At 35.6% G+C, this 26184-nt stretch overlaps 1 protein-coding gene across 1 annotated transcript; it reads left to right on the forward strand.

Moving 5' to 3' along the window:
- Nucleotides 1-1290: 1290 nt before the first annotated feature.
- LOC137399526 (synaptic vesicle glycoprotein 2C-like) lies at nt 1291-26151 on the forward strand. The gene is made up of 13 exons (XM_068085679.1): nt 1291-1388; nt 1703-1818; nt 2295-2390; nt 3880-4041; nt 8609-8771; nt 11089-11210; nt 13342-13502; nt 17459-17533; nt 17623-17691; nt 19272-19363; nt 19536-19762; nt 23219-23378; nt 25551-26151. The coding sequence occupies exons 2-13, from the start codon at nt 1770-1772 to the stop codon at nt 25735-25737; spliced, it is 1563 nt and encodes a 520-aa protein (XP_067941780.1). The 5' UTR covers nt 1291-1388; nt 1703-1769; the 3' UTR covers nt 25738-26151.
- Nucleotides 26152-26184: the final 33 nt, after the last annotated feature.

The raw sequence follows: 26184 nt of genomic DNA on the forward strand, positions 1-26184 counted from the left end.
TTTTGAATGATACATGTTTGAGTGTAGTATGTATCGCATAGCATAATCATACATTTTGGTTGTCAAGATTTAAAATATTATGCTACTAAAACAAATTAGTAATAAAAACTTTTTATATTGCTGCACCTTTAACAAATTATTTGGGTAGGATCAAAAAACCTAGTATGCTAAGCAAGCATTTAGCAAAATATAAACATAAGCAAAACTTACTGAAAGATCTTGGAAAAACTAAATCTCTATCAGATGTTGATATTGAAACAATTCATCAACAATCTTAGAATTGGAAAAGGGGAGAAATTAAACTAGCCATACTAATGATAATTAAATGTTGTAGATCGGTGCCGTACCTCAATACAAATATTTTATGTACTGTATTTTGTGTGCTTAATAAACCAAATCTTGCAAAAACTTTAGAAATTTTTTTACAGCAAGTTGACACTTTACAACATAGTTTAACCCAAAAGAATGTATCTATGCTTTAGTGAATTATAATGAAATTCTTTATTTCTACCTGTAAATTTACTATTTATATATAAGCAAAATGCTAATGCGTATCCATATAGCGATTTATACTTTTATAGCAATTTTACTGTCATTCGGACTTTATTTACATTATAATCATTTTACTTCCCAGATTATTATGGAAAGGTTCAATTTGTGTTGCAGGAGAAAAGTACAAATTCAAACAAGCCCTGAGGAAGCACCAGTGGGTTGATATAAAACTATCTTTTCTTAAACACTTTGAACTACCTAAAATATAATGTATGACTCAAATAAACACAGCGCTATTACGTCACAGGCCTCATCAACTCTCTATTATACCGTACCATTATTGGCCACTTTTTATTATTGACACAAAAGGGGGCAGGCGATTATATTTGAGCTAGTACCTGTCAAATATAGCAAATAAAAAGCAGATATACACTGTTTGTAAAATGTTTAAATTGTGAAAAAGTTAAATACATCAAAACAGTCTATAAGTTTTTGACTCCACAAGCAATTAATATTTTTTGACATATTAATATCAGATTAGTTTTGTATGCAGCATACTGATAAGAAATTCAACCTCTTGTGGTACTTTATTTGGTGATCCAATGGTTTTGATTTGATTGGTTGATTACTATCATAATGCGTATACAAAGACACTAAGTTTCATGTCCAATGCTCATAAACACAATCATATTATCTACTTATTTGCGTAATGACGCATGCACTACTTAAAAAGAGTTGTCTTCTCACTTTACGTTTCTTTTTAAAGGCTCTCAGGCTTTTCCGACTCAAAAAGGTGGTCACCGTGGACGAACAAACTTGGTTTTAATGATTCCATTGTTCTATTTTTACAGTCTTAAACTACAGATACTACTCAATTCGCCGAGAGACAGTTCAGCGTAATTACTAATAAATGCACAATATTGCCACATTAACCATTTGAAAACAGATTTCACACGACTGCGTGATTTTTATTTTGTGAATAAGCAGGAATGCTAGTAGTGATCAACACTGATGGGATTTCACGACTTTTTTTATAAATAGGATGTCTCGGGTCAAAGTACATTGTTAAGAAGAAACTCAGTATGACTTATGCTAGACAAAGCGTTAAGAGTTATGGCAATTGTTTGTTCTATGCTCACAACTCTGAGTTACAGTGTAGATAGCAGTGGTTGGTTGTTATACGTGAATGCATGTTGTTGCGTTCCGACAGGCTTGTCCGGTAATGGCCCCCTAGAGACTAGCTGAACTCTGGCGTCACCAGTGTGGAGATCTCAGCGATGTCTGAATGTGAAGATGAAACGGCAGTGCTAATAGTTAATTCAGATGGTGAGAAGTTTAACCTTAGCAACATCTTTAAATAAAAATCACAAAATCTTTCACCAGCAAGCGCATATTTGTCTTTTTTTAATTCAGTCATAAAAATGTTCCTAATGTAGGTAATTGACTGGGTTGTCAATTTTTTAGTTTTTAAGATTCTTTAGAATTTTTGGTTTGAATTATTCCAACTCCATGATCACTCCAACTCCATGATACCAACACCATCGTTGCGTAAACTGAATTTAAACTTGCTAAGCATGGGGAAGATACAATAACACTACCGCTATAAGTTTAATTTAAACTAGCTAATATTAAGTTGCTAAAAGGTTAGAATGCAGCTTAGTTTATATATAAATTCACGATTTAAAGACTGACTAGAAATCTAGGCTCTATTTTTTATCTTTTGAAGTCTATGAATTATTCATAAACATAAAATACATGATAGAGCTGTTAGTTTACTTGCCACATGCAATACTTGTTTCAAGGGTTAGAGGTAAACAGCTGTGAAGAAGCTAATAATGAAAGTTCTGATGATGAAGATAGGAAAACTCTGTCAGCGGATGAAGCCCTTGAAACCGCAGGTATGAAGCCTATGACTGCTTTAATTGGTTTTCTATCCAATGCATAATATTAAGGATTATGCGAAAAATTCTTCAAACCAGGAAATAGAATTACAGCAGATGAATATGGTCATATAATTTTTGTTTTTAGTTTATCTGACATATATTGATGAATCCATGCAACCTTAACCTAATAAATCTAACCATATCTTTGGTTTCAGTGCCTAAACGCTTAGCAACAGATAGACTAAATTTTAAAAATAATTTTTATTATATGTTTTTCTCTCAGCTTTGAGACATAGGTGTTTTGACACTCAGTGGAACATTGTGTCTGGAACTATACTGTGAACTGTCCTTGGCCTCATTTAAACTGGTCTTGGACAGTCGGTCTAACAACAATTAGTCCTCTAAGCTAATCCGTCTAAAATCAACTCGTCTAATGCTACAATTGGTCCAATGACACGATCGGTCTAAAACCAAACGTATGATTGGTCTAATTACAGTTAGGCACAGTTTGTGTCAAAATGGAGTATCCTTTGTTCTTAGGACACAGAACAAAGTGGAAGCATGGCATCTATATTTGGAGATACTAATAGGCTCTGCACATGTTGGAATTTTTTAGCCAGTTACCAAACTACAAAAGGAACAACAAAAATTTTGAAGAGCAAATTGAATACATTATCACAGGAGAATCTAACGCTAAGCTCAAGAAAACAATATTGAACGTGAAGAGAGTTTGAATGTTTTTAGCGAGAAGAACAATAACGGTGTTTAGTTTCTATGAGCACACAATCTAAAACTTTGAGCTAGCTGTATGATTATAATGTAGTATATTTTGTTACATTTTTGTCTCCTTTTTGCATGTTCAAAGTTTTTTGTGCAAAAATTCTCCTGAATTTACATTTAATCCAATAAACTTTCCGCCATTTTAACTTATATATATATACTTAAGAAAAGTCTCTGACTTGAGCTTTCATATTTTTATTCTTGTCTATACAGAAATTTTAGACTAATCGTCATTAGATCAAATGGTATGTTGGGCGAAGTGGTTTTAGACTAAATGTCTCTGGATGAATTGGTTTATGAGCCCAATTGGATTTGGACCAATCGGTATTAGACCAGTCGTCATTTGACCAATAGTATCGAGTCTATTTAAACAGCATAGTTTGTCTATTAGATCAGCTGGTTACGTTTAAACGCTTTCATTAAAAAGTTTTTGTTGACTTTTACCGACACCTCCACTTTTACAATAGCTTGGCACTTGTTGCTTTTGTATCACGCGCTGTACTCTGCTTGTTTCACTTTCTATGGCAGTGCTAGCAGTGATTAATACTTGAAGTATTTGGGAGGTTTCACTTTCAGATAAGCCGCACTTATGTTACCTCACTCATCTGTTGAGAACTTCAGGTTGTTGTGTGTTTATAAATATACATGAGTATCTTTGATTTGTGTTAATCATTCTCTGGACACTTGTCCCACACTTTGCGTATAAATATTTGTTTCACCACAGGCTTTGGAAAGTTTCACTTTCTCATGGTGTTTGTTATGGGCTGGGCTAATTCTGCTGATGCCATAGAGATGCTGTCTATATCATTCGTGCTACCTTATGCTTCTTGTGAGCTGAACGCTACAGACTTGGAGCTTGGATTCCTTACTGCGGTTGGATTCGGAGGTTAGTTTTTGTTATATTACTTACCAGCAATTATCTCTTTCAGACTTTGGATTCTGAGGGAATGCATAATTACGACATTTGTTCTGAGATTTGTATGTGTTTGAACAACCGCTTGCGTGAGTATGCAAGGTCATTTTCCTCAAGTAAGTTCATCTTCAGGCGTTATCTACAGTATGTTGACCGACCGCCTATTAGATTGACCGTTTCATCTGATAGCCTGGCTTTAATCTTTCCCAAGATATCAAGAACGACTTCATTCATTTATTGTTTGTCTTTAGGCAGTTGTTATAGGAGTTAATACCACTTGTTACCGGAGTTATATTTTGAGTTATATATAGAGTTATATACATGTATATTGACATCAATGCAAATCCTATATGATTCAATTATAATTATTGGATCATAATTGTTATTTTATATAACTATGTATTATAACTATTATATAACCATATATATAACTATTATTATAAAGTTATCTACTACTGAATGCCAGGCGTTGCGCTGGTACTAAAATAATTACTCAATGAGTCTGAGTAACTTGGCTAGTAAAGCTAGTAACTAACTATAATAAAAACTGCGTTCTACATCTGAAGCTAGTTCGTGACGTTATGTGTAACGATCTATAATGCAATCATGAACTTGAAACGTGCTAGTATTTTTGCAAGCTATACATAAGTATGTGCCATATGATGCCATAGTTTGGCAAGGACAACATAGTGTACTAGATCAGCTCGCTGATCCGCAGACCTGGAGGTTCAGAGTTGAAATCCAACAAAGCGGATTTTTTGTTTCTAAAACTTACCGCTATAGCTGGTCAGACGACTGTGAAACACTGAGATTTATATGTATACTAGCTGGGCTTCTCGGCGTTGCCTGGGTATTAAAAATAACCTTATAAACAATTAGAAGTAATGAAAGTAGCCTACCACTTGCTATTAGCCTGGTACATCGCCAATGGAAAGTTTGAGTAAGCTTACTAATGTGAGCTGTTCATCTTCGCGACGTTAGGCAATCACCCTGCGTAGTACGCAAAGCCGTTGGGTATTCGCTCTCATATAGCGACATATATCGGCTAGCAAACATACCAATCTCTGTGGCCGAATTGGTACAGTGTCGGACTGGTGAATGGGAGGGCCCGAGATGAAATCTTCTGTACGGATTCTTTGTTCCAAGATTTCAATAATAGCTATAGCTGGACATACCGAAAACAGACGACAAACTTTGAGAAATATATATATATAGATTAAAGTCATATATGATTCAATATATTATTGAAATGTCAATTATATATTGTCATCTCAACAAACATTCTTTTTTGAAGTTAAATGTTAGTTTAAAAACAAACTTCTTAGTTCTTTAAAAATTATATTCTATAGATTCTATTATATTCTATAGTGTATTTATAAAAAATATATATATTTATTGTTAAATTTGCCCAGAGTGCCCAGAGCCTATCATCCTATAGTTAATATGACCAGTTTTTAGGTCAAGTATGAGAAATTATATCTTGTTATTCTTCCAGGCTGTAACCGTTTACACATAATATTATATTTCAGAATACTTTATAACGCGCAATGGGAAGTGTTAGACACAAAACCAGATCATGTAATTGCAGTAATATTTAGCCAAGCCATCAACCAGACAGCTTTTTTAACCAGCCGATGTTGAGCCTATAAAGAGGTTTTTTCAGAAGGTCATAGCTTGTTGTACTGTCTAATTATTATTGAGATATCCACTCATCCTTGTTCATTATCAGTCTGTTGGCTGGTCTCATGCCTCTCACTTATCGCTTAAATATTCCTTCATTATTCTTCCTATATTTAATGTTAAAATGATAACAGCGTATTGCTTTAGAAACCGCATCAATGCCCTTTGACACATCCATAAACCTGCTCAAGCGTGCTAAATGTGTTTACTAGTTCATCTTTTCTCACATCTCATTCACTCAGTTCCTGATCGAGGAACTGATCTCATAGGTCATTGCATTTGTGGTTACAGAGTACAGGCACGTGATTTTACTTGATGTATTACTAAAAAGAAAAATTGTACATTCTGGATCTAATATTTGGAATCTTTACTACTTATTCTCTCACACATCAAAATATCTGTCCGCTGCAAACAACAATTTTTTGCTTTTACGGACACAATGATTATTAGTTTGCGGAAGTGCGGGTGAGGGTGTTCATCTGGACACATTCACCATTGTTTAATATGCCTCTTAAGCCATAACCGTCACGTATAACTTTTATCGTATGTTCTAGGTAAATCAGACACGCTGATTCCGATTTTGTACTCAAAATAAAGATTGGTCCACTAACTTTCGGAGTAATGAAGGCTTTTTTATAGCGTTTTAATATCGGTCTCGAAAACAACACGATCGACACAACAAGCTCCGCCCATAAATATGTGATGTAGCCTAGCTTTTTAGGAATGGAAGTTAGGGTTGTTTAGTATGATTTAGAATGATAGAGATGGGTGTCTTCAAACCAATTATTATCTAAATTCAGCCTTCAAAATAATCTCAAGTCTTTTCTGAAAGGTAGATAAGCTATTTAACATCGCATATTTAAAAATGAGCTCAAAAAAGCATGATAGCATTGCTAGCTTGTGATAAAATCACGCTCTTTTGTGGTCATTTTTCTCGGCGTTCAGCCTATTAAAAATCCTGTAACAATCAACGAGCAATTTTAAATAGTTTATCTACCTTTCATAAAAGACTGAGATTATTTTGAAGGCTGAATTATTTCGATAATTTAATGGGTTTTAAGACACCCCTCTCTATCATTCTAAATCAGAGTAAACATCTTTAACTTCCGCTCCCCAAAAGCTAGGCTGTGTCACATATTTATGGGCAGAGCTTGTTGTGCCGATTGTGTTGTTTTCGAGATGGATATTGAAACATTTTAAAAAAGCCTCTATGACTTTGAAGGTTAGTGGACCAATCTTTATTTTGGGTACAAAATCGGAATCCGCGTGTTTGGTTTACCTAAAAAAATGATGAAAGTTGTACGTGGCAGTTTAATATGCCTTTGAATCTACATCACCTAAAAATAGGAGTTGTTCACTTCTATACAGATCAAGCCTTATGCATCTATGAAATTTTTCATATTTCCCTAAATTGTATTATGTGTTATAGTTACAAAAATTGATATTCTTAGTAATATGTTTGGTTAAAGAGAATAGCAATGTCTAGAAGCTAAAGTAGGCCTTTCATGTTCTCACATTGTGAGCGCTAGCACCCTCATAGTGTAGTGTGCTGCAAATGATTGTCAGGTGTACCGATAAGGCACAGAGATTAACGGTGTGCACAATTATTCGTAAGTGTTAGAAGGTGATAGATTTGGACAGGTCTTAGGGTGTTAGTCTACGAAGGTGAATGTCACGAGTTCAAATCCCATAAGGCGCAATATTTTTCTTTATCTCCAACTGTGGCTTTAGACTGACGGACAGACACAGCTCTTATTTTATTCTATATATATAAATTTTATATAATATATATATAAATTATATATATTTATATATAATCAAGTGTTGATCTGTCGTCGTTGGTATGTCTAGTTGATAGCGATTGGTTGAAATATGCACGCTTAGGGTTCAGTGCGCCGTGAGAGATCACGGTGTGTAATAATTGTATGCACAACTATTCCGAAGTGTGGGAAGGTAGCTGCATGGTTTAGTGATAGTGCTCGTGCCTTCATATCCCTGTATCTGAATGTACGAAATCGATTTCTGTGATGTGCAATATTTTTTAATGCCCCTAGCTGGCCCTAAGCAAACACGGCTCTTATTATAGGAAAGTTTAAAATATTAGCCTAAGTTACTAGCTTAAGTTACTCAAATTCATTCGGTAAAGGAACTTAGCCAATGGCAACTACATTACCAGCCAATGTTTATACGCTCTTTGGGATCTTGAATGAGTGTGTAGCATAAGATCTGAGAAATTTTTTTCAACGATCTGTTTTAGCTATGTCTCGAACTTTGAATATTTGAATTGTGCAATGGCCAGATACACACAGAAATAAACAAATACTTTCATTCAAAAATTAGTTTGAAATGTCGATTAAAAAATGTGGATTAACAATAAATTTTATGTGCAAAAACTTTTTTATTGCCCGATGTTGCACGGACATTTCCGCTAGTTGTAGTAAAGATTACTTCGCATAGGCTGTGCCGTTCTAACTGCTTGGCTTATGTAATACCAGTTTATGATTGGCTTACGGTTACCAGAATACACAAGTCATCAGTTCTGGCTCAATGTATTGTTCACTACAGCTTGGTCAGCACATTCAGGTGTGGTGTCCCAGATGTTATCATTCATAGGTGTGGCTGTGGGAACATAGTCACAAGTATAAGAAATAACAGAGATAGATTATTCACCAATAAGAGTAGATTATACACAGATTTTATGTGTGGACGGAGCGCTGTCCTCCAGCAAGCTGTTTTGTTTGCATTTTAGCTCGAGTTCCTTTCAGAGAGCAGGTTGTTATAAGAATGTATCAGCCCTTTCTATTACGAGTCAAAGTTTATTACTTGGATGGTTATTAGCTGAATCTGTTTTATATCACAGGTATGATGATTGGTTCTTATTTTTGGGGAGGAATCTCGGATATAAAAGGGAGAATTAAAACTGCGATGATTTGTCAGGCCACTAATGCATTATTTATAATTGGCAGTGGATTGAGCCAAAGCCTGTGGTTCCTTATACTTATGAGACTCATAAGTGGGTTTGGGTAAGTGTTTACACCCGATATTGGTCAATGGTTGGCAAACTCCACATTTATTTGAATAAGATTTGAAAAGCATTCGTTTTTTGTTATTTATTCAAAGAGAGGTATAAATTCTTGAAAAGTTTCTTGTTCTGTTCATTTTGTCTTGAGGTAGATGTTAAGGTGGTTGTCCTTACTGATATATAACATTCAGGGCTGTATAAATGCAATCTCACTTCCTAAGTTGTTTAGCATCGACTTTTTTTGTCATTTTTAAATTCTAGGATAAAGGATTTAGAGTGATTAGGTAATTGCACTTTGATTGAGTTTGAAATTGCTCTTCGATTAAATGAGAAATTGCATTTTGATTTAATGAGATTATGAGCCTTTTTACCTCTCCTTCAAGTCACATTATGCAAAGATGTCCTTACAAGTTCCATCCTATTTTTATTCTACATGTAGAAGTACACGTAGCTTTATTGTACTTAGCTCAGACTGTTTGCCTGGTTATTGTAAGAGAGACACTTCTCAATACTTATCACCTAAGATTAATTACGTTAAAGACAAACTTTAGTAGAGAGTATGAATGATGCACGATGCCAAAGACAAATTTATGAGTTGTTGTAAGCTGCCTGATATTAGCAGATGTTACTTTTGAACTTGAAGTGATTGTTCTAATGAGCAGTACTACAGGAAGTGAACAACCCTCAACAAGAAATGGTGGTACTGTAAAGGCCCTAGTAGCCCTCAACAAGAAATAGTGGTACTGTAAAAGCCCTACTAGCCCTCAACAAGAAATAGTGGTACTGTAAAGGCCCTAGTAGCCCTCAACAAGAAATAGTGGTACTGTAAAGGCCCTAGTAGCCCTCAACAAGAAATAGTTGTACTGTAAAGGCCCTAGTAGCCCTCAACAAGAAATAATGGTACTGTAAAGGCCCTAGTAGCCCTCAACAAGAAATAACGGTACTGTAAAGGCCCTAGCAGCCCTCAACAAGAAATAGTGGTACTGTAAAGGCCCTAGTAGCCCTCAACAAGAAATAGTGGTACTGTAAAGGCCCTAGTAGCCCTCAACAAGAAATGGTGGTACTGTAAAGGCCCTAGTAGTCCTCAACAAGAAATGGTGACACTGAAAAGGGCTTGAGGAAAACTAGCAGTTAGCTCACCAGTTCCTTTTTATCACTTGTCGAGGCTCGTTTGAAAACTATATGAATGATGGTCAATGAAAGCAAAAGTAACTCGCAAACTGTATCTAGTCGTTGTGTGCCAAAATTATTTTTATCTTACTGAGTTGTCCAGGGCGACAAATTGCAAGCCCAAATTAGAGGTGTTTTTGGGTACATAGCAAATAAGAGGACAATCAAAATGATGATCAAAGTCATGTAGTTTACGATATGGTTTATGGTTTTATCATAAAACTTATGGTTTATAATAAAACATGAAAACAAAAGGCATCACAACTTATCCAGCCCTAACGCAGCCGTGCAGTATTAACAAAGAACGAAGACAGCAAAAAATTAATTTCGCTCATCTTACAAATGGATGTTGGACAAATCATATGCAAAATATTTGCATTCTTATACTTTAGTTAATGCTAAATCCATTATATATTTTTGTTATTGAAATTTATTGCCATATTTACTACTTTTTATATTTTTAAGTTGACTGAGATAAATGAAGTTGTGCGAACCGAGTCGATCAACCGGTTAGCATGGCTCAGGAAAGACTAAATATTGTGGCATGGAAAAACCAATCATCTGTGACCATTCTCGGAAATAACCAATCATCTGTGACCATTCTTGGAAATAACCGATCATCTATGACCAATTTCGGAAATAACCAATCATTTGTGACCAATCTGACTTTCAAATAATGAAAATAATTCCCTAAAAAATACAAGTCACAACTTCCATCTTAGTATTTCCTAAACCATTGACATTACAAGTTCTTTTTACCTTGCTAAGATGCCAGACTAGTTGCAAGTTGACTTAAGGCATGTGCAACTACGGATAGTATGTCTGTGCCAAAGTGCAAATGTAATGCTAGAAGTCCGAATTTCCCTGCTATACAGCGATTAGTAGCAACACAGAGAAACATTCACAAACTTGGAGTGGCTTAAATCCTCGCTGGTTCAAAGTAGTTTACAAACTCAGAATGGAAAAAGACGGACCTAAATTCTGTCACACGTCGTCTCGATGAGACTGGCTACTCATCTGGCTACCTACTGATTCACACCCTTACACACAATTACACACTTTAGTTTAGTGTTGCCTTTGAAGCGATGATAATGAAAATTTTGTTTAGCGAAAGATTAATACATGTACTGTATTTGCATTTTTTTTAGGGTGGGTGGTACAAGTCCCCTTATATTTGTGTATACAATTGAAACTCTACCTGCTAAGAATCGAGGAAGGATGTCGGGACTACTCTCTTGCAGCTTTATGGTTGGACAGGTACTAGTTGCAGGTAATCATGTCAATTGATACTAGATAAACAATTTATCACCTACGATGAGCAACCAAAAGTCATATGAAGAGTTATACTTCTGAGCTTACGGTTGTTGATGCTTTAACGTCTGTTGAATATTAGATGGTTGTACAAAGAGGCAAGTCTAAAATAGGTTTACAAAAGGAGCTAACGGATATCGTCTGCTGGTACTGCTATACTTAAGGAAGTGCTATGCCATTTTTTTATATTTTATTGTGTATATGTTAGTCTTAACACATTGACTTTGGAGCTGAGATAATTCGGGTATTGTTTTTTTACCTGATCCAGTGCCCGAGTAAACTACGGGCACTGTAGTTTCGTTTTGTTTTTCGTACTTTCGGTTTGCATAGTATTGCGAAGTTTTGCTTGCTTTGCGCGTAATATATTTTTGGTATAATTCCAGTTTCAAGTCGATCAGACTATTAATTTTTGAGATATCGCTGAAATACTGTGTGCACTTCTAGCTGATCAAGAAATAAAAAATGGCTGCTGACAGAAAATTAGTTTCAAATGACACACTGATTGAAATATTTTGGTAACGAAGGATAAAAAATAGACAAAGCTACAAAGCTCCTTAGCAACAATAGTTTTACACTAAAACAACATGTTTTTTTTCTTCTATTCATAGTGAATATACACACTCTATTAGACATGGTGTATTGCAACTATTATGCTTCCTCAGTTACCTCTAAAATATCGCTTCTTTTAGAGAGTCGAGCAACCTTTACTCCATTTGATTTCGGTTCTTTTTTTTCATTGAGCTTTACGCACTCAGAGCTTCAAAATACTGTTCAGTTTAAAAAAAATCGTGTTTTTAAGGTCTTTCGGAGTCGATAGAATGTTGTTATTATGGTCTGGGATGAAGGGAGTTGCTTGTGTATACAAGGTTGGCCTTCACAAAATGTTAGATGAATAACCGTCTTTGCATTTGCTACCTCAATGATCTTATGCTCATCGATATCTTCCAGATTGCAAAATTGGTAATTTTCTATAATACTATTTATTATATTTGGTTTTTGCTTCTTTTCGAGTTCTGCAAGCTTGGACCTTCATAATGATATACAGATCAGAAGGTATTGAGCTATTCTAAGTACTTTCACAACCGATAGAAAGTTGTTAATATCAGGGACTAGGAATATGAGGATCAGGAGACCTTTATCGACATACAAGACGAAGATTGAAAGTGCTAAATTAAGAGCTGTAAATATTCTAGTTACACTTTAAAATTGTTGTGTCTATTTGGATGGTCACTTATTCTAATCCATTGATTTTTAACCTGGATTTTTTTTATTTATTTTCATCAACAATAGTAATTAAACAAAAGGAAAAAAAGCTGGAAGAATGATGAAGCCCATAATACCCATTAGCATAGCTATTCGTGGCATCGAGCTTCTTTCTCGTCATCCCGTAATCAAGATCAGTTGTTATGAGTAGGTTTTATTCACTTGTTCAAAGATGTAATTTAAGTTTTTTCTTGAAACTGGCCACCGTCTCGGTTTTTATAGTATTAGGAGTTGGTTCCAAAAAGGGCCTGTTGGTAATCCAACAGTTTTTTGATGTTGGTTCGATCAAACCATAGAGGTTCGATGAGGCAGCCGGGGTTCGACTGGGGTCAAAACTTTTAAGTGGTGTCACCGAGGCAACAGCAGAAGTCACACTGATTTGCAAGGTCATGTCTTTATGAAAATATATGCAATTTGTTGTGAGTTCATGCATTGTATTAGTTTTGTTCTTTGAACACGGTGTTGTCAATGCACAGTTCATTTTGTGCACCAGTAAAACATACGTATACCTGTCTTGACTTTGAAAAAAATCACATTTTATTTTTCAATAAGGAAGTGTTCGGCGAAAGTACATATGAAAATTGTGAGGTTCGGTACGTCCAGCAAAGTTGAGAACCACAGATCTAATCGTAGGCAAACCCTTTTGAAAGATCCACTCGGCCACTCTAAAATTAACCTCTATAGATCTCTTGCCAATAATACACCCAGTAGATTACCGGTTTGTTTCACTTATATTTCTATACACATTTAACATACTTCAACTTTGTCATATCATATAACACCACCTGTTTTAATCGTGGTAAGACATATATATTAATTTTTAACAGGAATGGCTTGGCTAATAATCCCCATGAACTGGAGTTGGACCCCGTCTCCTGGCTTTACTCTCAACAGCTGGAGAATTTTTCTCTTCATTTCGGCATTTCCTGCCTTTACATCGTTTCTTCTCTTTATGATGTTCCCTGAAAGTCCTCGATATCTCATAGGGGTGAGTTCAGCTGCTTTATTCTTGAGTAGAGGAGTCATTTTTTAAGATTAACAACTCTGAAAGTATATAAGGAAACGCCTATCGGCTGTTGGAGGTATTCAGCAAAGTGAAGGGAAGGAGGCTGTTCTGTTGTGTGGCAGCTCACCTATGATTTATGAGAGGCGACACTGGCCAATGCTTTATTGCCACACATTGTTAATTATTGCTATTGAACATTCTACATGTCATATGGTATTTGTTTTATCATGGTCATATATGTACAATATTGTATATTGTATTGGATATCTTAAAGGTTGACTTGCAACAAAATTCACATTACAGTTATTTGGTATCAAAAGATTCACCATGTTTTACTCTGTTGTGTTGTAGGTGCAAAATATGTGGGAATGTGATTACAAGCTCTTAAAAGCTAAAAAACGAACAGTTAATCGCAGCCACACGAGACCGCCGTAATATGGATTGTCTTTCCAAAATGGCTCAAGTGTGGCGTAGTTGTAGATAGCTTCTGTTTACACTTTCTTGCAACCTCATTCTTGGAAAACTTTCACAAATATACTTCACACTTTCAATAAAACCATTTCTATTGTTCTTACGCGTCTGTTTTGTTGTCATTGTAATGCTGTCACTTTTAGCACTGGCATCTTATAACTTACCGTAAAAATTTGTTTAATTTTTTAACCATAGCTCGAAGGAGTACATACCATTGTCTGATAATCATGATGAGCCTATTGGTCACCTGTGATAATCGAAAAGTGCTGCAGAAATTATTTGCGAAGTATTGGGTCACATGATCAGATTATGACTTGACGATTAGATCAAGCCGAAACAAAACTTTAAAGTAGCGAGCATCTATAATTGATACGGGGTCTTCGGTAAAACCCGAAGTGTTTGTCATAAACTAGTGCTACGATAAGTTTTTATTGAGCTTTTTATTGGCTTTTCAATTCACGTAAGAACATCCCGTGACAAGGCAATAATCAAATGTAATGACTACGTCAGAGAAATAAACAGATTCCAATCTACGGCGGCTTTTAGTTTTTGAGCTTTTAAGAGCTTGTAATCACATTTCCACATATTTGGCACCTACAACGCAACAGAGTAAGACATTGTGAATCTTTTGATACCAAATAACTGTAATGTAAATTTTGTTGCAAGTCAACCTTTAAGATGTTGGGTGTGGTCATATTCAGCATTGGATATTGTTATTGAGCATTCATGTTGGAAGTTAGATTTAGCATTGCACTCCTGTGGTACTCCTGTGAATACAGTGATTCTTTGTTGCTTTATTCTGCTGTTTTCAAGCAACCAGCGATACCGGTTCAAACAAATAAAATATGAGTTATTTAGCCTGTGAACCTCAGAGATTTAAAAGTGGACTCAAAAACTTTTGCTTATTATTTTTCAAAGGCTACATGAATGAAGGCCTTTCCCAAGCATTGACCTTGCCACACGGTTATTCTTAAGTATTTTCCTTTAGGTAAAGCAACAAGCTGAAAGAGTCATTTTACCTTTAGGTCACATTTGTCGTACTAAAACTGGCTCCCAACTTATCAATAAACTAGGATGAATACAGGAGTGTAACAGAATTGAAGCTTGACAGCTTGTCCTTCTGTGGTCAGCAGTGGGGCTTATGAACTGTGATAAGTGTGAGATCACTACGTTTATGTAGGATAGGATATGGATAATTACACAATCATTTTATCGAACTGCCGTCTATCTTGTTTATTAGAGGCTTTTTGTCTTAAACAGACTATTGTTTGGTGTTTTTATAACATCAATATTTAACACAAAAACTGCATTTATATTATTTTTTCAATGAGAATGATCCCTTTTCCATTATGGTCTATTTTCCAAAAATGACCCCTTAAACTATAGTCTAAGGAGTTGTTTTGGACTCTGTTTATTATGCTTAACAGAGCTTACATCCTGTAGATTACAGTGATATGCTGCATGGTACTATGTATGCTCACAACAGCGCACACCCTGTAGATTACAGTGGTATGCTGCATGGTACTATGTATGCTCACAACAGCGCACACCCTGTAGATTACAGTGATATGCTGCATGGTACTATGTATGCTCACAACAGCGCACACCCTGTAGATTACAGTGATATGCTGCATGGTACTATGTATGCTCACAACAGCGCACACCCTGTAGATTACAGTGATATGCTGCATAGTACTATGTATGCTCACAACAGCGCACATCCTGTAGATTACAGTGATATGCTGCATAGTGCTATGTATGCTCACAACAGCGCACATCCTGTAGATTACAGTGATATGCTGCATAGTACTATGTATGCTCACAACAGCTCACACCCTGTAGATTACAGTGATATGCTGCATAGTACTATGTATGCTCACAACAGCTCACACCCTGTAGATTATAGTGATATGCTGCATAGTACTATGTATGCTCACAACAGCGCCTTAAAAGCACAGTCAACAACTCTTATCTAAGATTGCTTAGGGCTAGACATGTTAGAGCAAGATGATTGGTCAAATCGCAGTGCTTTTCTTTGTTGTTGTTGTTTAATGAATCAACAATAATTCAGCAGAAAGATGTAAACCTTTTTCATCATCTTTTAATCTTTGTCATCCCTTCAAGGTCCATGTGTGATGCTTTCTTAAGAAAGGAGTACTGATACTAGTCAACCATCTTAGATTAACTCTCATGTAGAGTTAAAACTGCATATAATCTTAATAAATCCCACTTTTTTATTGCGTGAGTTTGTCTGTCTGTCCGCCTAAACGCTATGCTTGTCCTCATATTTGGCCAATTTTATCCAAACTTCATATGCATATGCTCCGTGCCTTCTGCTAGGTCGCGAGAATATTTGGTTTCAAATGTTCAGCTGGTTCCCGAGAATCCACCGCTTAAACACCCATCTGTGGGTGATCTTATTGAAAATGGAAGAAATCATGTGCATTGCTATGCTTACAACTAGATAATTCTGTAATTCAAAGTAATTTGTTAAAGTTATCAATCTAACTTTGACAAGCTTGAGCGAACTCTCACCTACAAAGTAGACAGCCTTGGAAAGATTTTCTTAACACATTAAAGCTCATATCTATTTATAGTTCACTATAAATCTAATTAATGTGTTATTAAGATAGTTCAAAGTTGTGACAGTATAGGTTGTACATAATAGTAGCTCTATCACTGGTGCACTGATGTGAAATCTGTCAAATTCAATCATGCGAACAGCCAATATAAAAGGCATGCTTATTTTTCAAGAGAATACGATACTTCGAAAGTTAATTTTGTTGGTGTGTAAATAAAAAAAAGTGCATCAAAAAATAATCAGTTAGTGCTAGTAGATCATATATATGGTCTTGCAACTGACTTTCCTTAACTAGATTAATTCGTCAAGTTTTACGGTTAATTTTGGTTTAACATCTTCGAATGTTCAATGTAAGTTTACACAAACCAAAAGAAACTTAATGGTACCTTACCCTACTGTGTCACTTGTGCAGCAGTAGCATCCTCCTACTAGGTAATGTGTACACTGAGATTACAAGTTGGCAAGTTTTCTCTATTCCAAACTAAACAAAGTGATATATCCTTCATGAAGATTTATCAAACCATTATTGATTATTGATTATTGACCCCTAACCTGATAGCAAGCCATAGAAGTTAGCATGGCCAGTGATGATACGGTAGCTAACTACTGTATCATGCTTTATGCTGTAAGTAGTAGCTCGACTCACTAGTTAAAATGGTAACAAGGAAAGCCTGCTTTCCACTCTTTTTTATTAAATCAGATTTTATATACAAATCTCGAACAGTTTGTACCTTATAATAGAGGGTGTTGAATATGTTTAGATCGATAACTATGGCTTAACTTAGCTAAAGCATGAATAAGCTATAAACCTGTTAGTTAAGCATGTTAGTTCACGGGATTGGAAGAGACAAGAGGTTCTGATACCGCTGGCTGTCTCTTGTTGCAGAGAAATAGGATGACAGAGGCAAAAAAGGCTATCAGATATATTTACAGATGGAATGGAAATAAAGAAATCTATGATGTAAGTCAATTTATTGTGTAGTTTAATAAGTGTATTTGTCACACCCTGTTGGTAATAGATTGATGGAACCCCTCTGTTCTGTGTTTCAGGATAGCTATACTATAAAACGACCTGCGGAAGTTGCCAAGTCAAAAGGATGTTGTGGTACTCTGAAGCAGGTACTGTTGCATATATACTTGTTAATCTAACATTATTGGTTAACCATTCTCTCTGATTACTCATGACATGATGAAGAATAGATCTATCATATAGATTCTTACAGGAGTGGGCTACATTCTGAGATTATTTTATAAGAAATGTCTCTTGCCATCTAAAAGAATGCTTCAAAGAATCTTGAAGGAATAATAATAATCTTTGTACTGAGATATTGAAAGGAGGCCTTTATGGCATCTTAAAGATATTGGAAATGAATTGTAGAAAGCCTATCTACGAGTCAGCATTACAGTTCTGTTTCAGAACTGTTCCTTAGCTTCTATGGGAAGCTCTATATATTAACCATTAGAGTCATTAAAGTATCTATGAGTTATTAATTTACACTAACTCTATTAATTTGTCAGTATTTAGTTTCATTGACTCAACGAGACTGTTCAATTACTTCTCAGTAACCAAGATGCTTGGTTACTAACCAAGATGCTTGGTTAGACACCACGTAGAAGTTGTGAAGTTGTCTTACTTCGCATTTTTTTAAGAACATTTAGACAACTGTAAATAATGATTGCTGAGTGGAAAATCAATTGTTAATTGCTAGAGTCCAGGGGTCGGCAATCCGTGGCTTCGGAGCCGCATGTGGCTCTTTCATCTCCCGCTTCGGCTCTCTGACTTTTGATTTTTTCCTTTTTCACCATATGCTAAGTAATTCATAAAAATATGAAAGTTTTATATCACTAGATTTTGTAATATAATTTTAAAAATTGTAATTATGGTGATAAATCAAACATTGTCGCTTGTTATGCGTCATTATTTATGTTATATTATTATTTGTACACCTTATCACATGATCGTCACGTGGCTTAAACTTTAACATAAAAGTGCAGAAAATGTTCTACCAGATTTGGGTGGATGACCAGATCGCTACGAAATACCTTCTGATATTATGTCAACGAACTGGGTTAAACAATTATAAATCTAGTAAGGCTGGCCAGCCACTTAGGTCCGCAATATCGTCAACAACACTACTGACAAACAACAACACTAATACATGTAGTACACTTTATAACAATTTATGCGCCAATAAAACCTCCAAAATCATTTTATTGTTTTTTACAAAAGTGTAATTTTGTTTTTTCAGCAGTTAAATCATTATACTTGCCGCACCATTTCGTTTTATGGTGTAAATATGGTATAAAAGCATTAAAAGCTGAACAAAAATGTTACATGTAGTATTTTTTTTAAATTTAAGATATCACAGGGGGTTTGTGGCTCCCACTGCGTTCTTTCCTGCGGAAAATGGGTCCAAATGGCTCTTCGAGTGGAAAAGGTTGCCGACCCTTGTTAACTAGACTGATGTTGTGGTGTGCTATAAGAGTTGTTACTGTGAATAGGTGTTACCATGTAAGAGTAAGCATAAGGTTATTAAGAAGATATGACAAACATTACTGAAATAGTTGTTGTAGCTTAGGTTCAATTCTCACAGTTATTCTTTTTACTTTGTACACATTTTATCTTCATTTCACCTGAGTTCTGAGGAAGTCCATTAAGAGTTACCCTCTCTTGTTCACATATCTATCTGTATTTATAGATCGCCAAAAACTCATGGAAACTAGTGGCTATCGAGGATGTTAGACCGCGATTTATATACAGCAGCGCCATCACGTTCTGTTTATCCTTCAGGTACATACGCCCTTTTATATTGTTTGTCTTCTGCCCTCCATCAAGTTGGTAATAAGTTATTTCTCAGTCTCTGGTCCAACCATTATAGTACCAAACATCTAGGTCAATTGTGCCTGATAGATTTTGTTTAAGCACAGAACACACTCCATTTATAAAGTGTTGACAATTCCAGCTACTATGGGTTGACCATGTGGTTCCCAACCCTGATCACACGCATGCAGGCCAGCAATGCCTCTTCCGTCTGTGATGATATTCTCCCTGCTGTCAACAAGACCAACTGTCCCATCGGAGACCAGCATGTTGTCTACACAGACACTTTTCTCCAGGCTGTTTCCAGTTTTCCTGGCAACTTGTTCTACCTCGTTTTCATTGATGTGATTGGACGGAGGATGATAACAGGTTATATATTAACATTCTGATTTTTAATGTAATTTATATTCATTTTAGTTGGATACAGACTTGATGTTCAACTTACAATGCATAAAATAGATGTTAGGATGACATAGTCACAATGGCTTGATTGCTGAAGAGGCCTAGTTGGTTGATAGCAGGAATCCCAATTTGTAGGTCACTTGTTATACTTTGGTAACAAGTATTTAGTCATTTTTTAATTCACATTTGATGGACTTTTTTGCATTCAAGACACAAATTACAGAATTTTGCTACAAGGCATGTAAAACTTCCCTCTGCTACTATCATAAATAGCAACCAAATTTTCTGTCCATTGAGTTGCACAACTGGTCATGACTGTGCAATAGGTAGAGCCAAACTGTTGTGCTTCCCATTCCTGTAGTTTAGATTGAACACATACAGTGTATGACCTGAACTAACAAGTGAAAATCTATATGGTCATTTCTGTACAAATTGTTATTTTCAACCATTAAAAATGAAATGCTCCGAGTTTAGCTTCCATAATCATTCAAAATCGTAATTTTATAGCTGTTTGGTTTACATATTTGAAATGATGACAAAATGAGGAACTAATTTAATATATAATTTATGACTGTTAATTAAATTCACAATGAGTAACAATGTTGTAAACAAAAATCTTAGTTTTCAAACAAAGGCCGTCCAGTTTATTTCGCTCACCGCTGTTACTTATTGTGATGTACAAAAATATAACATAATTTTTGCTAAACACTTTATCTACTATAATATATAAATTCTAACACAACAAATCAAATGGAATCCATCTTTTAGGCTTATTTTTAAAATGAGGTCCCTTTGCATGAGGCACAGGTACTGACTGTGGTCATCACATGTTCACATTTTTTAAAGCTGTAGGTAACATATATGCTGAGATTAAACTGCTTTGTCATTACCATCTTTACTGATTCCTGTGTACCATAAATCCTACCTTTAATTTTATCTGCACAGTAATTTCATGTTATGTTGTTGTATGAATAATAATACAATATGTGGTTTATTCACTCTCATAGTATGTATTGCACTGTTGCCTTCCAGACCTAGTTTATATAACCATTAGCTATGGCTATTTAATAAATAGCTAAACAAAAGCATAACTTGTATTAAAATATTTAGCTATATTAGAATAGATAGCACAAAGTTAACTTGATTTAAGCTTTATGATGGCAATCTAACATTTCACTTGCTCGCTTATCTTTCTTGACATTCTGGATGTTACTAATCTTGAATTGGTGCATTATAAGTGACAATTTCTGCAAATTAAATTGGTTTCAGTTTATAGCCAATAGAGTCTTTAAATTATCGCAGTCTTGCGCTTTGGATAAACTTCTGACTTTTCTCAGATGCACAACTTTTCTGTGCATCTACATGCCATAGCCAAGCAACAACTGACAATCTATCTCAACAGCTTTGGATGCAGACATGATTTTGCTAGCAGCTCGCGAGTTGTATTGTGATGTTGTTAAACACTGTGATTTTTATTAATAAAATGTATTTGATCTAGCAAGAGCTGACCTGCACAAACGTTGCTTTTTTTCGTCGATTCAGACTTTTGCCGATATTGGTAGAATTATATAGTACAGAGGTGCCCAGAGTTTTTTTTTTGTGATGGCCGAATATAGATCGATAAGCAAAAACCCGGACCACACACAAGTGGTAGCATATTGACACATGATTGCTGTGTGTATTTCTTACTCACCTATAATGTGAGAACATTACTGGTAGTGGGAGCAGTGGAATGTCAGGAGAAAGTTTGGTGATTGAGACACCAAGGAATTCACAGAGATGGCTATCATCAGTCAGCTATCAGTCTTTTTGGATCTCAGTCTGTTTTTGTTCTGATTTAACAGAGTAAGTGATTGTTGACATCTGAGCCGAACAGGCTCATCATTCGTTTTAAGTGGCGTCTCATCAGAGGAAACTTGGCATTATCGAAACTCTGATAGAAGTCAGGTCACATTGTATTTCAATCAGCTTTAACTGCAGAGTGTCCTCCACTACTTCTTCCATCAAGAAGGGGGTCGAGAACAGCTTGATTTGTTTTTCATTTTCAGACTTTTCAATTTCAAACGATTTCAGACAATTTCGATTTCAGACAGCGCAGGGAAGTGCACAGCATTAAAACTTTGTAGATGTTTCTCAGACAGGCGGAGCTTTTCACAGAAGGCTTTTTTTCATGTGCGCATGCAGGTGTGACACTAGATTTTCTTTGCCTTTTAGGTTCTTGTTCAGTGTATTCAGATGATAAGTGAGATCAACTAAAATGTCAAGTCTGCCAGCCAAACAGGGTCACTCGGGTCATGAAGTGGTCGGCCCCTCTCTTTCAGAAACTTGTTGATTTCAGATCTCAGCAAATAAAACCGCTGCAGCAAAGAGCCATGGCTGAGCCAGCGCACATCAGAGTGGTGGAGTACATCCCTGTATTCAGCACCCATGTCAGATTGAATCATGTTGACAGTTTTTATAACAGTGCTCATCACGTCGGCCAGCTAGACAGTTTTGGCACACAGTGCTTTTTTTGGAGTATACAGTGCATCCTAATAGCCTCACCTCTACTCTCTTTTACCTTGGCTCACGCCATGGATGTGCAGTGCATCCTAATAGTCTCACCTCTGCTCTCTTTTACCTTGGCTCACACCATGGATGCCATTAATTTTCACTCACCCATCATGGCTGGAGCTCCATCAGTCGTTACTTCACAGGGCTTGTCCCATTTAAGCTTTATTTTTTCAACTCCCTCTGACACAGCTTCAAAAATATTTCCGCCTGTTGTTGTGCCTTTTAGGCTCACATCAAGCGGCTCCTCCGTACAGCAACATTTATCATTGAATCCTCGCATAGGGAGTATGTCATGGAAAATGGATGGTTTTTGAGTCATAGACAGTATGTCATAGACAGTTAATGGTCTCTTGGTTCATAGAGAGTTTGTCATGGACAGTCGATAGTCTCTTGGGTCATAGAGAGTTTGTCATGGACAGTTAACGGGCTTTTGGGTCAAAGAGAGTATGTCATGGAAGTTGATAGTCTATTGTATCATAGAGAGTATGTCATGAACGGTGTATAGTCTCTTGGGTCATTGAGAGTATGTCATAGACAGTTGATAGTCTATTGGATCATAGAAAGTATGTCATGGACAGTTAATGATCTCTTCGGTCAGAGAGCGTATGTAATGAACAGTTGATGTTTTCTTGGGTCAAAGAGAGTATGAGAGAAGGCAGTCAGTATTGACATGGCACCATTTAGTAGGTATATCACACACAAAAGTATATTTAGTACAGTTTGGTATCTAGTTTATTTGATACATTTAACATAGGTAGCAAGCTTTTTCAAGGTTTTACCTAGGAGCTGAGATAAGATAAGTATTTTACTGTATTGCCTGGTAAATGCTGATCTATGTATTGTATTTACCTCTCTGCATTCTTTTTGTAGGGGTCAGCATGATACTTACTGCTCTCGCTGTCTTCTTTATCTGGTTCATCCACTCCTACACAGGCAGCATTGCCATGTCCTGTGTGTTCTCAGCTATCACAGTTGTATCATGGAATGCCATGTCACTTTTATCAACAGAGATATTCCCAACAGAACTACGGTAACAATAACTTTCAGATGTGATTGGCTGGGTTTGTTTGGCATTTGGCAGATAAAAGCTAAGCAACTGTATTGTTGTGATAGGCCAAAGTAGCAAATTTTGTTGGTTACATACTGGCTACGCCTATTTCCCATTTTCTGACCTTCAGGCAACTTCATGGCTACTCGCAGCGCTGCGTCGCTTGAGCTTTTGTGGGACATTCATTACACATTGACTGGAGATAATCTGCAGCGTACATAAGCAGAGGTGGATGACCCATCACAAGCTAAATGTGTAATGTTATCAAGGAAAAATAGCGAAAACAACTTATTACTGAAACACTGCAAGTTTCCTTCTCAAAATTGATCAAAGTTAGGTTATGTATCTGACAGTTTGTAAAGAAAATGATCGATATTAATTAGCCATGCATTAAGGGAGCTAATTGAAGGTCCTTATATGACGGATGGGTAGCCATAGCGACATTAGTTGAGAGTCTTGCTCAAGTTAGGAGGGGGGAGGCAATAGCATACAATGCAAAATTATAGGTATATATATAAATCTCAGTTTTTCTGTCTGCCGCTCCTCCAGCTGTAGCGATAAAGTTTTACCAATAAAAAATCACCTTCGAACTGGATTAGAACTCATGACATTCAAATCGCAAGTCTGGTAACAAGCGTGCATAACCGCAAGGCTAAGCTGTTTTTATGACACCTATTGCTCTTATCATATACTGTATATCCTTTTCGCCTTTGTACACGCTATATGTGTACTTTTTATTATGAATTAATACAGTGTGCCCTTGGTTACGATGCCCCTGTTAAGATTTTTTCGCCTCATATGGAACACGATGTTTTTCTTCCTCCCTATGTGAGGGCAAATTTTTTTTTACTTTTTTCTGTCATACAATATCGTACTCTCGAAATTAAAATTTGGCAGTCGGTGTACTGATTACAATGAAATAACGAAAGTGCCGAAATGCTATTCGCCGAGTTCCATCCCGCAATGCCTGAAAGAAATATATGATGCTAGCTATCTCAGTTCAGTGTTGAAAGTGATAGTAAAAACAAATTTGAAAATAAATAAGTGATAAAATTTTAGCCTATGACAAAGTTGAAGGTTATGCATATAGAAGTACAGAAGTACGCATATAAAGTTTTGATGATTTTTACCAGGGGGTATTTGCATTAGGTAATTACTATGGGTTTCTATAATAACCTATATGACATTTTCGAAAATTTGAAGTTTGAAAATATTTAAACTTGTTTTATTTTTTCTTTTAATTTATTTGAACTGCACAAAACACTTTTCTCATGATATGAGGTTTAAAGTTAAAATGGTAAATGTTGTTATATGTTAAATAAAAATATATTTTCTGTGCAGACTATTTTATTACTCGGGCAACGCTGGGCATTCAGCTAGCATGATAAATATTTGATCAGCAAGTTTGTAGATGTTCTGTCGTGAAAAGTATTCTCAAGAAATATAATATATTTATTAAGCACCCATTTCATCCTATCCTGTGATTGACAATGAGGGCCAACTAAATATTAAGATTGCTATCAATACTCTATCGGCCATCAATTTATTCTCATATTTTCACATTTATACATATGCTCAAAATCATGTTGAATTCGGTCAATTTTGCTGACGAATATGAACCTAATTGTAATTGAACTTCATGCTCAGATGCAAATGCTCAGATACTGCTAAGTAGCAATGAAATCAGGCTAAAAAAGTACGTCAGCTCATATTTAATAATATTCTTGCGTAGAACATTCTTAGCTATCTATTGATATGCATTTTGCCATAATTCATGTAATAAATACTTAACAAACTATGACTTAATAACAAATAACATGTTTATCTCAATTGGCCCGTCTTTATGATCACCACTGTAGACAACTGGACTGACCAAAACTCACATGTAAAGGTTTCACTGTATTAATTAATGCTTGAGTTTTATATTTTTTTTATTTGTAAAAAAAGATTACCGTTAGCTAATGAATAGATCTAGGTCTATGATTCAATGATCTTACAAATTCAATAGCCTGTGTTCTTGCTACATGTTCAGGTATTTCATTGCTTAGAAGGATGAGCCAACAGGACACCGGCAACTCACCTTAATAAGGGGGAGTTGCTTGTTTTCTTAAATAAGCTAGTCAAGCGTTATGTCTTACTCACATTCCTTTTCAGATCTACAGCAAAGGGTGTGCAATCTGCAATGTTCAACAGAGTGGCTGCCATCCTAGCAAATGTAATATTTGGATTTCTCGTATCAACACACTGCGAGGTGCCGATCCTACTGATATCCTGTCTTCTAGCATTAGGAGGAATACTGACTTATAAACTGCCTGACACCACAAATATTTCGATTGATTAGCATGCAATCGACTGATGTCACTGCTCAACCGTTTGTTTTATTCTCAGTATTCTAGTCTCTTTTTAGTATATTTTGATGTCATTTTTGCCATTTATCATTTAAATGCTATGACAATTTAACTCTCCTTCTATATGCTATTTTACTCCTTAAAACTGATTGACTATTGCATCATTATTATAAAAGTGAAACAATGCTGAAAGGCCTTTATAGGCGTTATAGGTTTATTGGACATTGTTACTCGGGATTTAACAAAGAAGGTCTTTATGTACATTATTTTTAGTCTTGATATTTCTAATTATATTTTGTTGAGCTTTTTTAATGATATTCCGTATTTTTAAAAATAAAAAGGCATTTTCTCAATTTTGAAAAATTCTTGGCATTTTCTAATACAATCTATTAAAATACATTCATGTTCTTTAAAATATGTTTCCCAGCTTGAAATAATAA

Source organism: Watersipora subatra, chromosome 7 (assembly GCF_963576615.1).
Source record: "Watersipora subatra chromosome 7, tzWatSuba1.1, whole genome shotgun sequence".
In the NCBI taxonomy this organism is placed as follows: Eukaryota; Metazoa; Bryozoa; class Gymnolaemata; order Cheilostomatida; family Watersiporidae; genus Watersipora; species Watersipora subatra.